At 45.4% G+C, this 17,754-nt stretch overlaps 1 protein-coding gene across 1 annotated transcript; it reads left to right on the top strand.

The window, feature by feature from the left end:
* UMODL1 (uromodulin like 1) lies at positions 1 to 16,755 on the top strand. The gene is made up of 20 exons (XM_053454416.1): positions 1 to 68; positions 2,119 to 2,361; positions 4,857 to 5,018; positions 5,649 to 5,770; positions 5,897 to 6,083; positions 7,287 to 7,427; positions 7,554 to 7,568; positions 7,985 to 8,077; positions 8,364 to 8,621; positions 8,846 to 8,958; positions 9,721 to 9,919; positions 10,093 to 10,233; positions 10,837 to 10,878; positions 11,675 to 12,454; positions 12,925 to 13,175; positions 13,755 to 13,906; positions 14,021 to 14,257; positions 15,377 to 15,536; positions 16,342 to 16,432; positions 16,562 to 16,755. Exons 1-20 carry the CDS (start codon positions 26 to 28, stop codon positions 16,747 to 16,749), a joined length of 3,618 nt encoding a protein of 1,205 aa, XP_053310391.1. The 5' UTR covers positions 1 to 25; the 3' UTR covers positions 16,750 to 16,755.
* Positions 16,756 to 17,754: the final 999 nt, after the last annotated feature.

Below are 17,754 nucleotides of genomic sequence, written 5' to 3'. Positions count from 1 at the left end.
GAGAAGCGTGACTGCGTGCGTGCTGATGATATGGATGGCGGCTGCGCTCGGAAGCGCCATTCAACCGGGTGAGTATATTAGACCGGAGTTTGTTACCAGATTCTACTCCTCCGCTGGGATCCGGCGCACGGCGCAGAAGGAAAGAACGAGTGATCTCAATATGTCCGGCTTAGAGGGAGAGAAGAGAGAGGGGGATGGGAGAGAAACATTTAAATATATGTTTTAAACTAGAGAGTCGGAGGCTTAGATGGAATGGAAGGAAGTTTTACTTTACTGAGTGGGTGGTAGATAAGTGGAACAGCCTCCCAGCAGAAGTGGTAGAGGGTAATACAGTATTAAACATGCATGGGATAGTCATATGGCTCCTGAATCTAAGACGAGACCAAGGAGTCCAATCGCTTGCTATAATCTGGATCCTAGGATTGTGGTATCCTCGGGACAGAGCGACCAGATCTCCCTCTACTAAACTGATCCGGTGATCTCGTATATAATCCGGAATCACCATGGGAAATCATGAAATGGTTAATACGCTGGGCGTCTTATAAAACATGCTTTCTTTTACATATTATTATTACCCGTTATTATCCGGAGTACCTGCAGACGTTCAGCCGCCCAAAACGTGCTCGTCGCTGGCACCGGCGCCCTGAAATTCTCTGCAGGAGGCAGGTGTGGTCATGTGACCTATTTATATATATTTATAGAGACCATATAGATCATATACATACCCGGGAACCTTCTAAATGAACTGACTCTGAAATATTAACCCTTCAATAGCCCATAGTGAAGACTTGCCAAGTGTGTTACCCAAATGGCTCTAATACCGGTCGTCATGGAAACCTTGACTTGTCATTATCTAAAGATACACTTAATCAAGTCACCTGCGTTCAAGCAGGGATACCAACCGTAACATACTGGGAGCAAAAGCTATATAAAAATATACTAGGAAACAAACCCTAGACTCAGGGGCAAATCCCGAGAATTCCTGGGTAAAATCACATAATTCAAACATTCTCGGTCTTGATTTTTCTGGTTCTAGAGACCAACATGGAAATGTTCCTGCCCACTGGGAATTTACTATTTGACTGTCAAATTCTGGAGGCTATGCCGCTCTCCTCTCTCTCCCTCTATATATGTATGTGAAGTATTTTATTTTACTAAAAGGGTGGTAGGTAAATGGAACAGCCTCCCAGCAGAAGTGGTAGAGGGCTCCTGAATCTAAGTCTTTACAGCAGGAAAAACATAACCGAGGGTCTTTTCAGTTTATATTCTGATTGGCCGCGGGAGCGGTTAATGTCTTCTTGAATTCTGAGGCTGCTGTATGTTGAGAAATGCTTCAGCCCCACCGCTGCGTATGTTGGAATAACGCTTACACAGCCCTCATAGCTGGGATGCCGGGAGACAGACACCCTACTGCCTCTGCAGGCGTCATCTTTAAGGGTAAAAGGAAATATTCGGCTTTTTTTTTAAAAAAATGTAAGTGATTCTAGAAATAATAATAATAATAATAATAACGGTAATAGAAGAACATTTCCAGCCGCTGATGCTTGGACGCCTTCTACATGAGCAGCGATTCCCTCCGGGGGCTCGTGGGGACACCCGGTGGCCGTATTTATATATATTTTTAATATAGTAAAATGTTTTTCATAGAAACACAGAATATGAGGCAGATCGGCCCCATTCGGCCCCCATCTACACCCGTTTTTCCTGCTGTAAAGACTCAAACCTTAATCAGTCGTTGGTCTCGTCTTAGATTCAGGAGCCGTATGTCTATCCCGCGCATGCTTAAATTCCCCATGGTATTAGTCTCTACCACTTCTGCTGGGAAGCTGTTCCACTTATCTACCACCCTCTCAGTGAAGTAAAACTTCCTTCTATTCCATCTCAGCCTCTGACCCTCTAGTGTTAGATTCTGGTCTCTTATTGTAAAATTTCCCTCCTGTACTTTATTAAATCCCATTCAATATTTAAATGTTTCTCTCCCATCCCCCGCTCTCCTCCCTGCCGGACATATCGAGATCCCTCCGTCTTTTCTGATCGTTTTTATCCTGCAAACCGCTCCCCGTCTGATATATTGTTATATATTATTTATTGTTTCTGTTGTTGTCTCTGTTCCTTTAGTAAATGTCGTGTCTCCGTCGGGTTACCATACCTGCGACTACACGCTGACCAAAAATGTTTCCAAGGTGGTAGCTTTCCAGACGCCGTATGAAGCGGATCTGCCGTGCCCCGGGTGGATTCCGTGGCGGTCGTGTCCCCGCACATATTATAAAACCGAATACCGCGCTATAGAGGTTCCGGAGACCATGAGAGTCACGCAATGCTGCGCAGGATATGAGAGTCTGGGCGATTACTGCGCGATCTGTAAGTATGACATCATTCCGTAAACCTGCGCGATCCGCGATCTGCGTCTAAATCAAGCATAATAAATTATTGGATACACTCAGGGAGCCTCACCACCGATATATAACGGAGCTGCATACATTAATAACCCCAGCGCTGTATACATTAATAACCCCAGCGCTGTATACAGTAATATAACCCCCCAGCACTGTATACAGTAATATAACCCCCAGCCCTGTATACAGTAATATAACCCCCAGTGCTGTATACAGTAATATAACCCCCCAGCACTGTATACAGTAATATACCCCCAGCGCTGTATACAGTAATATACCCCCCAGCGCTGTATACAGTAATATAACCCCCAGCGCTGTATACAGTAATATAACCCCCAGCGCTGTATACAGTAATATAACCCCCAGCGCTGTATACAGTAATATAACCCCCAGCGCTGTATACAGTAATATAATCCCCAGCGCTGTATACAGTAATAACCCCCCCAGAGTTGTATACAGTAATAACCCCCAGCGCTGTATACAGTAATATAACCCCCAGCGCTGTATAGAGTAATAACCCCCGCGCTGTATACATTAATATAACCCCACCAGCGCTGTATACAGTAATATAATCCCCAGCGCTGTATACAGTAATAACCCCCAGCGCTGTATACAGTAATATAACCCCTAGCGCTGTATACAGTAATATAACCCCAGTGCTGTATACAGTAATATAACCCCCAGTGCTGTATACAGTAATATAACCCCAGTGCTGTATACAGTAATATAACCCCCAGCGCTGTATACAGTAATATAACCCCCAGCACTGTATACAGTAATATAACCCCCAGTGCTGTATACAGTAATAACCCCCCCAGCGCTGTATACAGTAATATAACCCCCAGCGCTGTATACAGTAATATAACCCCCAGTGCTGTATACAGTAATATAACCCCCAGCGCTGTATACAGTAATATAACCCCCCAGCGCTGCATACAGTAATATAACCCCCAGCTCTGTATACAGTAATATAACCCCCAGCACTGTATACAGTAATATAACCCCAGCGCTGTATACAGTAATATAACCCCCCAGCGCTGCATACAGTAATATAACCCCCAGCGCTGTATACAGTAATATAACCCCCCAGCACTGTATACAGTAATATAACCCCAGCGCTGTATACAGTAATATAACCCCCCAGCACTGTATACAGTAATATAACCCCCCCAGCGCTGTATACAGTAATATAACCCCCAGCGCTGTATACAGTAATATAACCCCCAGCGCTGTATACAGTAATATAACCCCCAGCGCTGTATACAGTAATATAACCCCCAGCACTGTATACAGTAATATAACCCCCAGCGCTGTATACAGTAATATAACCCCCAGCGCTGTATGCAGTAATATAACCCCCAGCACTGTATACAGTAATATAACCCCAGCGCTGTATACACTAATAACCCCCAGCGCTGCATACAGTAATATAACCCCCAGCGCTGTATACAGTAATATAACCCCCAGCGCTGTATACAGTAATATAACCCCCAGCACTGTATACAGTAATATAACCCCCAGCACTGTATACAGTAATATAACCCCCCAGCGCTGTATACAGTAATATAACCCCCAGCGCTGTATACAGTAATATAACCCCCCCAGCGCTGTATACAGTAATATAACCCCCAGCGCTGTATACAGTAATATAACCCCCAGTGCTGTATACAGTAATATAACCCCCCCAGCGCTGTATACAGTAATATAACCCCCAGCACTGTATACAGTAATATAACCCCCAGCACTGTATACAGTAATATAACCCCCAGTGCTGTATACAGTAATATAACCCCCCCAGCGCTGTATACAGTAATATAACCCCCAGCACTGTATACAGTAATATAACCCCCAGCGCTGTATACAGTAATATAACCCCCAGCGCTGTATACAGTAATATAACCCCCAGCGCTGTATACAGTAATATAACCCCCAGTGCTGTATACAGTAATATAACCCCCCCAGCGCTGTATACAGTAATATAACCCCCAGTGCTGTATACAGTAATATAACCCCCAGCGCTGCATACAGTAATATAACCCCCAGCGCTGTATACAGTAATATAACCCCCAGCGCTGTATACAGTAATATAATGAAAATATCTGTTACTTTGTATCGGTTATTAGTAGCGGTTACGTTGTAGCGGTTACTTGTTGCGGTTATTAGTAGCGGTTACTTGTTGCGGTTATTTGTAGCGGGTTGTTGTAGCGGTTACGTTGTAGCGGTTATTAGTAGCGGTTATTTGTTGCTTTTGATGAATTAACCTCCGGAGACGCTGTTTATTAGCATTGATTCCAGGTTCTTTAGGGACATTCCACGCAGCGCTGAGAATTCCCTCCATTATCCATAAGAGACCCCCCGAGGTGCCTTCGTCCGGCTGGAAGCTTCAGCTTTACAAACTCCTGGGGTTTTCTTATTTTCAATCAATTTTAGCTTCTGTTTTATACATTTATTATTCTTCAGCCTTGGAAAGGATCGGCGATTTAACCTCGAGACCCGGGACGTGTCCTGCCGTCACCAGAAGACCTCTGGACTCCAAATGTACAAAGGACTCGGACTGTCCACAGCTTCAGAAGTGCTGCTCCTTCTCCAACGGTTCCTTCTGCGTTTCCCCCGCGCCCCCAGGTCCGTCTGTGAACGTTTCTGTGCAGTGGATGTTACTTTCCCAAAACCTGCGTTTTCCGATTCAAAGTACCGGTATATGTTAAACCCATATAAGGAGATTTAAAGAAAAATATGTAGAATAAAACCTTAAATGTATAGGAGCAGTCATTTTCACTTCCTGTTCCCAGAATGCAATCTTACATGTATAGGAGCAGTCGTTTTCACTTCCTGTTCCCAGAATGTAATCTTACATGTATAGGAGCAGTCGTTTTCACTTCCTGTTATCTGAATCAAATCTTAAATGTATATGATTGTTGATTGAATGGCTGATGGGCCAAGCAGGGAGAGGGTAAAAGCAGAGAATTCCCTGCTTGAACACAGGTTAGGTGGTTTTATGACAATCATTCCGACGGAACTGTCTGAAATAGGAATATCTGGGGATCATGAGCTGAGTGCAGCACTCAATGAATAGAGTGGTACCCCCCCACAGCACAAACCCCCAGTAATAATGCGACCCCCCTCTCCTGCCTTCTGCTCGTTTACCCTCTGAATGGGGCACTTTCATGGTAGGCTAGCTGGGTGCTCGTCACTTTAAAATACATACACATATTCACATACATACATACACGTGTGATCAATGTGTGTCTTCAGCTCTGGACAGGAATACGATCAAGTATTGGTACAACGGAACGATCACCATCAAAACAGCATTTAATGACCTAAACCGAGTGGACCCAGGCTTCCTCAATCACTCAAGACTCCTGCACTCCATGGTAAGTAAAGAACCGTATATACCGGTCATTTCACGTCATGTGAAAAATTATGTTTCATGATAAAAATTCTAGGATTTTTTTAAAAAGAAAAAAACATAATAATCATTCTTTTTTTTTTCCTCCCAGATCACCGGAGAGCTGTCTCCGCTCGACGTGTCCGTTCATCATCTCTCCACCCAACCTGCCAGCGCCTTCACTGTCCAATCCCACGTTCTGATCGGAATCAACCAATCGCATTCCTTGCTGGATATTTCCTCTAAAATGAATAACATCGTAATTCGGCTACCCGAAGTAATCGACATTCTCATACGGGGTAAACAGTTCTAAACTTCTAACGTATCTGCAGTCAAATGGGCTAAAGTAGAGGAGCTAAACTGGTAGAATGTCCCCAGAAAACCAAAAGAGACCTTGAAAAAATAACCAATATTGGAAACCTGGACCCGATGAGTGGAAAATTAAGAGCGTTCATGTAAAAAATAAAAAAATAGTAAATTGTGATGCTCAGTGAGGCAGGGAAAGGCTGGCAACGCAAAAAAATGCAACTTCACCAAAAAGGGACTGCCGGACTTGGTATTCTAGACCCCCCTGGTGGTAAAAATATGGAACTGCACGTGATGCACACATAGAAAGCTGCTGCTAGTGCCCAAAATTCACTATTCGGAGCAGCCGATAGAATAGGCAGCGCCGTCCTGGTTATGGGTTCCAGGTCTACAGAGCTCACGTTTCTAATTAAGTGAATTCAACCAATATGGAGTCTTTTATCAAAGTTGATACCTTTTTATTGGGGCAATTTACACTTATTTGGGGTCACTTAGCTGTTTTAATTGAAAACAAAGACATTCCTGTTTTCATTTCTGAAAACAAAGACATAATTGCAAAAGGGTTTCTAACAATTAATTGTGCTTTTAAACTTAAACTTGGATCAGCGAACACAACGTGCCATTGGAACACAGGAGTGATGGGAGTGATAAAGGGCCATTGGAACACAGGAGTGATGGGAGTGATAAAGGGCCATTGGAACACAGGAGTGATGGGAGTGATAAAGGGCCGTTGGAACACAGGAGTGATGGGAGTGATAAAGGGCCGTTGGAACACAGGAGTGATGGGAGTGATAAAGGGCCTCTGCACCGCTATGAAGATTTAAAAATACAGTCATTTACAACATTAACCCCGTTTACGCTGGATTTCTGATCCATTTCATGTTATTTTCATGGACAAATTTAGCTTTTCTTTCAAAACAAGGACATTTTTAAGTGACCCCAAACTTTAGAACAGTAGTTGAAGAAGAGACCTCTGAGGTGGTAAAAGCTGATGTAGCTCTGCATCGTTTTCTCCTGTGAAATGTAAAAATTAAAGTGTTAAATTAAAGACGTCTACTGATGTGGACAGCGGGGGGCAGCTTAGCGCACTGATTCCTGTATCTATAGCACACAATGGGTTAAGGCAGCCAAGTTTTGCTCCCGTTCAGAACTCCTGTATTTTTTTATGTTTTAAACCTTGTTTTTTGTCTCGTTAGACGTGGATAAATGCCTGTTCCCGCATCTGGCCCCCTGCTTGGCCAATGAAACGTGCACCGGTCCCAATGGCACTTATAAATGTGCCGCTCTGCCTACTGCAGACCCCACAAATTCTACGCAGGCGCCCACCGGAAGCGAAAGTAAGTGAGCGGGACAGAGATTGGGAAAAATTAGATAAAAATAGTAAATATATAATAAACAGAGTTCGGGAACTAATCTCAAGGAGTGCGGTTTAGATTAGTGAATAAACCCCTCACTATCTTTAGGTACGATAGGTACAGGTGAGCCGGGAATTCACCTAAAGCTTTCCAAGGGGTAAAAAAACACAATCAAAATTTCCTTTTTCCCACTGTAACCATAGCAGCCGGAACTCTCAGGGGTTTTTGCCCCAATCTCCGGGTCTCAGGGGCAGATTCTGAGGGTCACACAGTCTGAATCTGACTCCTTCCTATTCCCCCCGCTGTGATCATATATAAGACTCCCAACTGGTTCTTTTGCTCCCAGTATGTTATTTCCCTGCTTGAATGCAGGTGACTCAATTAAGTGTATCTTTAAATAATGACAAGTCAAGGTTTCCATGACGGCCGGCATTAGAGCCATTTGGGTGACACATTTGATACACCCCTGTCCGGTCCTGTCTGGCGGGGGGGTTGTTATCTGTGACGTTTTACTTTAACGATTCCTGTCTTTATTTTAGATTTACAACCGATCCCATCCCCCAAACCCGAACAAACGCCGACCCTTACCCAACCTGCCGTGTCTGGCAACAGCAGCTCCTCCGCTCCCTGCCGTAAGTAGAAGATTCCCGATGTACAATATTGGGCAGAATCTGTAAAAATGAAGAAAATATATCATTATATTCATAGCAGAAAATCCTTCTATAAATTAATATCTACAAATTATACCACCCTAGTGTCCTTGTTTTGGAGAGCCAGTCCCTGTTTAGGACTCACATCCCGCTGTATGCACTATAGCTTGGGGTAGCCTGTGGCATGGAAAGAGTCCAACGCGGGATTATTCCAGCGATTCCGGTTTCTGCCAGTTTTAATGAATTTTGTTTTCACTTATTTTTCCAGATTGCACGAAGTTCTCCAATTTCGGCATCGGCGAGGTCACTGCCGGCGGATTTCACGTGTCCTGGAGCACGGACTGCCCCGAGAATCACACATACACGATACGCGTGACGGCGCCGAGCGGTTACAGCAGCACCTATAGCGTCCGTAGGACCTTTCTAAGTATAAGTGACCGGCCCCCGGGGGTGCTGCATACAGTGAACGCCAGCTTCCTGGACTGCAGGGGGCGGCTGCAATCGCGGGAAGAAAAAGTAAAAACTGGTAATTTGATATTTTCGGGTGACTTTCCCGGCTCATACACCACACCGAGCTGATGCTTTACGGCAATGCTAATGAAGTCCGATCCTCCATAGACTTTCATTAGTCAGAGAGTCTGGTTGAGTGAATAAGACTGAGCCATTCTATTGAGCCGTGGTGTTTGTCTAGTAGATTGGGGAAGGTAACAGAGCGAGAACTCATTTCTGACGTCTCTGTTTCCCTTTCAGATGCTCAAATACTGAGTGGAACACTTAGGATCGTGAACTGGAATCTAACGGAGGGTTTACTCAACGACAGCTCAGCCGAGTACTTTCACTTTGTGAAGACGTTTGTTGAAGAGGTAAAGAGCGTCTGCTGTGACTTATTCCGGAAGAGAGAACCTTAGCCATGGATGGTAGTTCGGGGCTGTCCCCCAGGGCGTGCGGGGTCTGGGAATGGAAGAGTTGCCCGGGCTTCTTTGCCCCTAGGAATGGCCAAGGGGGTCTCCCCGCTCTCCCTTATGCTTGTAGCCTCCGCAGGTTTGTGACACGTGAAGCACTGAGACATGACATCATATCTCGCCGCAGAGACCGTGGGGGTGATGGAGAGAACTAATCAGAGGCTCACCCGAGTGCAGAGCCCACGGTGGGAACCTGCTTGCCCCTGCCTAAGGGTGGCAATGAGGGACTTACTGCATTTGAAATTGCACAGGAATAGGCTAAACCCAAATATAAAGTGGATTTGGACCTTAATTAACCCTTTGCAAGCCAAAAAAAGGTTACAGCCAAATATCAGGGCTGTCCTTACCACACTGGGTTCCTAGGCAAGCGCCTAGTGTACTCAGCTGGTTGGGGGAGGGGCAACTAAGTAGTCGAGAATGAGATCCTGACGCTTTGGTTAAGTTTGTCTGATTTTTGGATTTATGGTAACGAGTTGTCGTGCGTATCCAGCTGGTGGTCATTTTTGGTCGCCTAGTCATCCCCAGTGCTGCCCTAAAATATGAGCCCTTCTCCCTCCTCCTTTGCTTGTTTTCCGCACCCCCGCCCAGTTAGGACAGGGCGACACTGGGTTTTAGTACGGACACAGGGTCCTTCTGACCGACCCGTCTCTTTTTCTCTACCAGGTAAAGAAATCTCTGTCCAAAGAAGTGTCTCCCGAGGAGCTGACGGTGGAGGTCGAGTCCCTCAGCGCTGGGAGTATCATCGTCACTTTCCATTTAATCATCAGCGGCACGCCACACGTTAACATCACGCCGTCGTCACTCGTGTCCGTGAACCAGAGCGGGATTTTCAGCATTGACCCGCAGTCTGCGATTATTACAGGTGATGATACGGGGATTCCTGAGAACCCCCCACCATGCATTAGTAAAGGGACCTCTTAGCGATGCTATGCAGTAAAGAGGGTCCCGATCCCTCCCACTATGGCTGTTCCTCTTCATTCCTTCGCAGCGGCGGCCCGGCTATGGATTCATTGTCTGTGTTTCTTCTTCTTGCAGATTTCGATGAGTGTTTATCCCCTCGAGACAACGACTGCGACGAGAACGCAGAATGCAGAAACCTGTGGGGATCCTACGCCTGTGACTGTAATAAACCTTACGTCGATGCCGACCCTTCCAGACCCGGGAGAGACTGCCAGGGTGAGAGTTCCTCTTTACCCTATTATTATTATTATTATTACTCTGTTCAGCAGAAAAAATACCAAAACACATTATTTTCTATTCTGGAAATGAACTTCCGGCTCGATTTGTCAGAGAGAAGTGGATTTATAGTAAATAGTGATAGCGTTATATACCATTATATATATATATATAACCATTATATAATCGGGGTCGTGCTGGGGGGGGGTTGGTGGCTGGCAACGATTATTCTGGGGGCAAGTGAAGAACATCCAATGAGCTCAGAAAGGATCCAGTCACCATGCAAGTGTTGCTGTAGAACACTGCGATACACTCACATACAGCAAAGCTACTTACCCCAGTTTTGGGAATTTAGCTCCCAAAAACGGGAACTATCCAGGTAAAAAATGTCGTTTCACATTCAATTTTTAAAATGAAAAGCTTTTTTATAGCTTGGCACACGTGATGCAGTACAAAAAATGCTGTGCTTAAAGGTAATTCGGGTAAACGATACGGGGGGTATTATTAAGAAGTACTCCATATGTCTTCTGTTCGCCGGCACTCCGTGCTACACGGTGCGATTAAATAACTGAATTTATTTTTTCTTGTATATTATTATTTTAGATGCGGTTACAGGGGGAGGCGGTACTTACGCCACAAGCACAGGTAAGGCAGAAATTATAATAGGCAGCTTAGAGAAAAAAATACTTTCAAGGTTTGATGGACAGATTATTTTTCTTAAAGACCCCCCTCCAATATAAATTCATTTGCTGCTGCAGTACCGCTTGCAGCCTACAGATGGCGATGTTCTTCTCATGTATATGAAATATGTATATTGTGATGCGCCGATACATGGGGGGGGCGACTCGCACCAAAATATTATGAATAAACTGAATTATCGTTAAACGTATTAATGGTGAAGAAGCCGTATCAGTGCTGAGAATGAACGCGGCGGTTAATCTTGGTGGCTTTTATTCGGATCTATGGATCGGAGGGACTAAAATGTTGGTGCAATTAGTTTTTTGGTACATATTTTTCCCCATTTCCGCAAAGCTTTTATTAATCACTGTATATTATTTATAATCCAAAAGAATGGATTTACAATTTTTATTTTTTTGCTCACAAACAAATTTTCGGACCATACCGTTTAGATGGCACTGTATTACCCTCTACCACTTCTGCTGGGAGACTATTCTTCCTATGCTATACATTCTCACATGAAATCTGACCCTCTGCCTTTAGACTCCCACACCTGCCATGCCATTTTTCCACTTTTTTCTTCCATCGCGGGCTTTATTAAAATTATGCATTCTAATGTGATTGTTAGCAACTGTATTTTCCTTGATTTGTTTATAACAATTCTATTTTTATAAAAATGACAAAAAAAATTTGCCTCCAAATGAGTTAACCTGCAACCCAACAAAATCAATGGTCTGACCGTCTTATTTATTAACCCTTCTAGGCACACATATTCCTTCAGCATTGCCGTATATTCCATACACAGTCACCCCAACGGATGAAGTGACATCTATAGAAGCGGAGAGTCCGTCGCTGACCACCGGGAATGCGACAAGCTTTACAGCCAATGTTATTGAGACAAGTACCCCAATCCAGACCGGGGATCCTTATACGCCTGGATATACCCCGAGCTCGCCTGAACCCGATACAGCTCACAATCTACGGAATACCACTGCTGTGACCTCCACGCATACAACGGCAGGAACGCAAGAACCACATACATCGAGCCTACAATCACGAAGCACCAGCGACACAGCTCGAGGGGACACACAGAGCACGAGTTCTCCAGGAGATCACCCTGCCAATGCCACCATATTGAATGTAACTATGGAGGTCATAACTCGCTCAACACCAGTAACTCAAGACCTAAAAGCATCAAACACAACTTTGCCACACGCAGTGCCTGCAACGGAAGGAGCTACAATGAAGACAAGTTCTTCTACCGACCGCACTCCCACCATCGCCGCGCTAAATCAAACTACAGATCTCCCGGGGCAGTTGACGTCGGAAAAATACGGAGCAGTGACGTCAGGTACCCCTGCGCAACGTTCTACCGGAATCTCAGCCTGGAATACAACTGAGATCCACGTCTCCGCGTATAGCGCAACGGGGCGAGCCACCGGTCACACGTTAACCAACGATCCCAAACATCTTCACGGGGTCAACGCGTCTTCAAGACCCACAGCCACCAATTACAGTCTGTGTGTTGGTGATAATCTCATTGGTACGTTGGCCGAATCCTACAAAAGGGATTACACGGTGATCATAATTCTCGGTCATACTTAAGTAAGGAGCTCTTATCGCTTATTTGTAAGCGGAATACCCGTGGTGGGCTTTCCCAATCTTCCCAGGTACCAGAAGTTAATATAATATTTTAGGGAGTAAGCTAATTATTGCATGTCGCACCCAGGTCTCCAGGCCCTTTTTCCCGAGCAGAGGAGTGTTTGGCCACGTTCACCTCCGTCCAACTCCCAACATTTAAATACGGTTTTGGGCTAGCTCCACCCCTACATGGTACTAGCAACGCCCCTTTGGATGGCTAGCCCTGCCCCTTCACAAAGCCACCCCCTGGTATGGCTACTGGGCAAGTAGAGATTTATAGAAATTGATACAAAGTAGACAACATTATTAAAAAAAATAAACAACTTTAGTTATTTTTAAATAAAACTCACATTGTCATTATTTTCAATTTAGGAACCGCGAATTTGGGAGGCGCCGAAACCCCGCAGTCCGCGTCGGCCAGCATGTCGTTGAAGGACGCGAGCAAAGTGATTTGTGAAATGGGCAGGATCGGAATCGGCATTCAGAAGGCGTATCTGAAAATGATGTCCATCTCCGAGTCCTCTCTGTATCTCGGGAGCCCTCAGTGCCGCATTAACTGCAGCAGCGAGGCCCTCGTTCTGCTGCAAGCCAGCTGGGAGGAGTGCGGCACCCAGGTCAAAAATGTAAGTGCGGCCACCTTGGGCCACTTGGCATCCATCCATCACAACACAGGCTGGCGGCTTTCAGTCCCAAGGCAAGGGTAGCAAAGCGTTTGGAGAAGCGTTGCAGGGTGCTGGGGTGTATGGTCAGTGGCATAAACAGCCGGAAGAGGGAGGGGGTTCTAACACTTTACAGATCTCTGGTCAGACCTCACCTAGAGCATTGGGGGCAATTCTAGAGACCCCCATCCCCAGAAAGATATTGACACATTGGACCGAGTTCAGAGGAGGGCGGCCAAAATGGCGAGTGGCTTGGAGGGGAGAAGAGAGAGGGGATGGTGTAGAAACGTTTAAATACTTGAAGGGATTTAACAAAGTAAGGGAGAAAAGTTTATTCCAAAGGAGGAAAAATGTTAGCAAAAGAGACCATAATCTAAAACCAGAGGGTCAGAGGCTTGGATGGAATGTAAGCAAATCTTTCGTAACCGAGTGGGTGGTAGATAAGAGGAATGGCCTCCTAGCAGAAGTGGTAGATGTTACTACAGTGCAGGGATTTGTGTCTATTTTCTATTCATACTACTGTTGATGCCGTTCTTCTTTCAGAACAAGACTCATATGGTGGTGAACACGACGTTATACATTAACATTTCCTCGCCATTCTATAACATGATGCATCATCCTCAGCCAATAGGATCGATCCGCTGTGTATTCCAGAACGATATCTTGATGTCCACCGGATACAATCCTCCCGGAGGGTAAACTATAAGAAACTTGTCCCTGCGATTCAAAAGTTTGGGGTCACGGGATGTAAATGGAGATTTTAAGAAGTGGGAGAATTTGGAATGTATCGATATGCCATTTATTTTCAGGTTTTTCACCATCATTGAGAACCTGGAGGGGGATGGGACTTTTATCCCCGAATTCCAGCTCTTTAATGGGGATCAGCCCATAAAGCAGAACTTCACGCTCTCCGCCAGCGACGACATAAAGGTCCAGATCAGAATTAAAACCGAAGACCCGCAGTATAAGGTGGTGATCAGCGAATGTTGGGCTACGCCGAGCACGGATTCCCAGGACCCCATGTCCTTCCTGTTTATTAAAGATAGGTACGTAAGCCGGAGGGTGGCGCATGCATTGTGTCCTCGCGTCGGCCTCATCAGATTTTTCTCTGATCTTTTACGTTCATTCTTCGCATTCCAAACCTCCCCAACCCCGATCTTCAGATTATCTGAGATTACGGACGATTACGCTAACGTTTTATGTTACAGGGTTATATTTATATTTCCAGCAGAACTGGTTGACCCAATATCTGGATTTCTATCTCAGAATGCAGGATAAACACTACCGTTTGGCGTCACTTAGAAACCTCCTTGTTTTTGAAAGAAAATAACATTAAAATAACATGAAATGGATCAGAGCGCAGACGGGGTTAATGTTGTAAATGACTATTGTAGCTGGAAACGGCTGATTTTTAATGGAATCTCTTCATAGGCGTACAGAGGCCCTTTATCACTCCCATCACTCCTGTGTTCCAATGGCCCTTTATCACTCCCATCACTCCTGTGTTCCAATGGCTCTTTATCACTCCCATCACTCCCATCACTCCTGTGTTCCAATGGCCCTTTATCACTCCCAGTACTCCTGTGTTCCAATGGCCCTTTATCACTCCTATCACTCCTGTGTTCCAATGGCCCTTTATCACTCCCATCACTCCTGTGTTCCAATGGCCCTTTATCACTCCCATCACTCCTGTGTTCCAGTGGCCCTTTATCACTCCCATCACTCCTGGGTTCCAATGGCCCTTTATCACTCCCATCACTCCTGTGTTCCAATGGCCCTTTATCACTCCCATTACTCCTGGGTTCCAATGGCCCTTTATCACTCCCATCACTCCTGTGTTCCAATGGCACGTTGTGTTCACTGATCCAAGTTTTTGTGCACAGTTACATTGATTTATTTGACAGGATTTTTACTTTAGTCCTCATCTATTAGGCCATCTGTCCTGCGGAATATTTAGTCCACCCCATTCATGCGGATGGCACAGGTGGGCACTGGCAGGGTTCAATCCTGAATAATGTCAGCAGATAAGTAAGGATTGGAGGCGTATTAACAATGCCTGCGCATGCCCAGTGGCTAGCAGCAGCTGCCGGTAAACATTTGCGATCAGGGCATCAGTTTAGGTGAACACTTTTTCTTTTAATATCCCTGTTTTGAATGTTTTTTAGCTGCGCTCTGACGAACACGTATACTGTCATCTACACGAACGGCATCTCCAGCAACGCTACGTTTCAAACCAAGATATTCTCCTTTGTGAATACTCCTATCGTGTACCTGCACTGCAGACTACATGTATGTAAAGAGGCCGCCCCCGGCGCATGCAAACCGGTACGTATGATCATTTACACGGAGCCCGAGCACAAGCCTCCACTGCAGATTAATGCCTGCATCGGCCCCTCTGATGCGCAGGGGCCACTGGAACGCCTGGACTGGGTATGAGGGCCACTGTGCCTATACTTCATTCCAGATAGCAGCTGATCCTCGCCTCATGGGATGGTAAATGGCAGAGAATTTAATTGTTTAGCCTATATTTCATTATTTGCCCTATAATTTACCTGGGGGTTCCATAGCATGCAGGGGTGCGACGCTCCAGAGGTGTACGCGCATGCGCAGTGTGCACTCTCCAGTGTCACAGGATTGTGGTCCTGAATCCCACGGTCTCACCTCCGTCCCGAAAAGCGGGATCAGTGAACACCACGTGCCATTGGAACACAGGAGTGATGGGAGTGATAAAGGGCCATGGGAACACAGGAGTGATGGGAGTAATAAAGGGCCATTGGAACACAGGAGTGATGGGAGTGATAAAGGGCCATGGGAACACAGGAGTGATGGGAGTGATAAAGGGCCATTGGAACACAGGAGTGATGGGAGTGATAAAGGGCCATTGGAACACAGGAGTGATGGGAGTGATAAAGGGCCATTGGAACACAGGAGTGATGGGAGTAATAAAGGGCCATTGGAACACAGGAGTGATGGGAGTGATAAAGGGCCATTGGAACACAGGAGTGATGGGAGTGATAAAGGGCCATTGGAACACGGGAGTGATGGGAGTGATAAAGGGCCATTGGAACCCAGGCGTGATGGGAGTGATAAAGGGCCATCTATTAATACAATGATCTGATTTGTATTGCAGAGTTGTAGTAACGTCCGTTCTGTAAGGAGTAGCGGGGAAAATGTTTTAACAAGCCTTACGCGAATGGGACCGCTACGCCAAGCCAGCCGACGTAAGTAGCGACAGCGACGCACTCGAGTATGTGTAAAATAAAAAAAAAATCGAAGAGCTCCTCTCTGTAAAGCGCTTCACTTGTCGTTCTCGTCCTGAGAGTTTGTATAGACTCTGTCTTGTTTTTCAGCAGCGGGTGCGGCGTCCCCGAAAGATGCAGCCCTTGGAACCGGACTGATCGCTCTCATCAGCGTAGCTGTGTTTGTCTGCGTGGCCGTCGTGGTGGCCATACTGGTTTGCTGGCATCAAAGACGAACCGGAAACTACAACTTCAAGCTGAAGTCCAAAGATGTCGGATATCAAGTGTTCTATAACTAGATTCCGTAAAATACCTTATCCCGTTCCATATACCAAACATTAAGTGCCTCTACGTTCTACAGCAAACTTCTGTTAAGCCCCCTGTCCTCTAGTCGCTTGGCTTTCGTACTGATTTAGGTATCCTCATTGATATTGGGTATAACGTGACGTATGGACTACTTCTGAGCCCCGAGTCCTTGTTGAGCTTCAGTTGATCGCAGCTCCTGCTGAGATGGTCAAACTTTGCAGCTCTCCATTGACTTGGGACTTGGAATGGTCCCATCTGAAATGAGATATCAATACAGTTTTAAAAGTCTAGGAAAGATGGAATTCTAAGCTTACGAACCTTTGGCAATTTCAGGATTAGCAGATAGATCCCCTTTTATCGCAGCTACAAACCATAAACATTTCAGGCGAGTCTTTCTTTAACGGCAGTCTAGGAGAACAGCTTTTGATGAGAGGTTCCAGGAGAAAGCGACGATTGTAAACCTCTCGCCGACTGGGACATAGAATGAAGCCCGATGGGGAATATGCTAAATGATCGTCGTGGGAGAAAAAACGATGATGTAGGGTATTTTTGTTAATTCTTGATTTATATAATCTCCAACATATTCCATAGTGCTGCACAATGGATAAACTGGACATTAGAATTAGTGCACCACGCAACACATTGGTGCTTACAATCCAGAAGATGTGAATAAATAGTAGATGATATCATTTTCATATTTAAAGATTCCACTTAAATGTAACGTTCCATTAGTACATTACTCTAGAAGCCATGTGTAGTTGCAAACAGTCTCGAATTTTCTCCAAAGCTAGCAGCTTTGTAGTGATATCTGCATGGATGTGTCTTTGGGCGAAGTAAACATGGCGGATCAGGGATGATGGTCTTATCTCTCACTGGCCGTCAACGTCTCTGCCCTCCGTCGGCATGTTGGACCCTAAAAGAGTGTGTTTTATTTACTTAAGAGTTAACTAAAAAGGAGCAAGCGGCCATATCCATATCATCATCAGACAGCCCCCGGC

The sequence above is a fragment of the Spea bombifrons genome, chromosome 2 (assembly GCF_027358695.1).
Source record: "Spea bombifrons isolate aSpeBom1 chromosome 2, aSpeBom1.2.pri, whole genome shotgun sequence".
In the NCBI taxonomy this organism is placed as follows: Eukaryota; Metazoa; Chordata; class Amphibia; order Anura; family Pelobatidae; genus Spea; species Spea bombifrons.
This window is presented reverse-complemented; position numbering and strand designations above follow the sequence as displayed.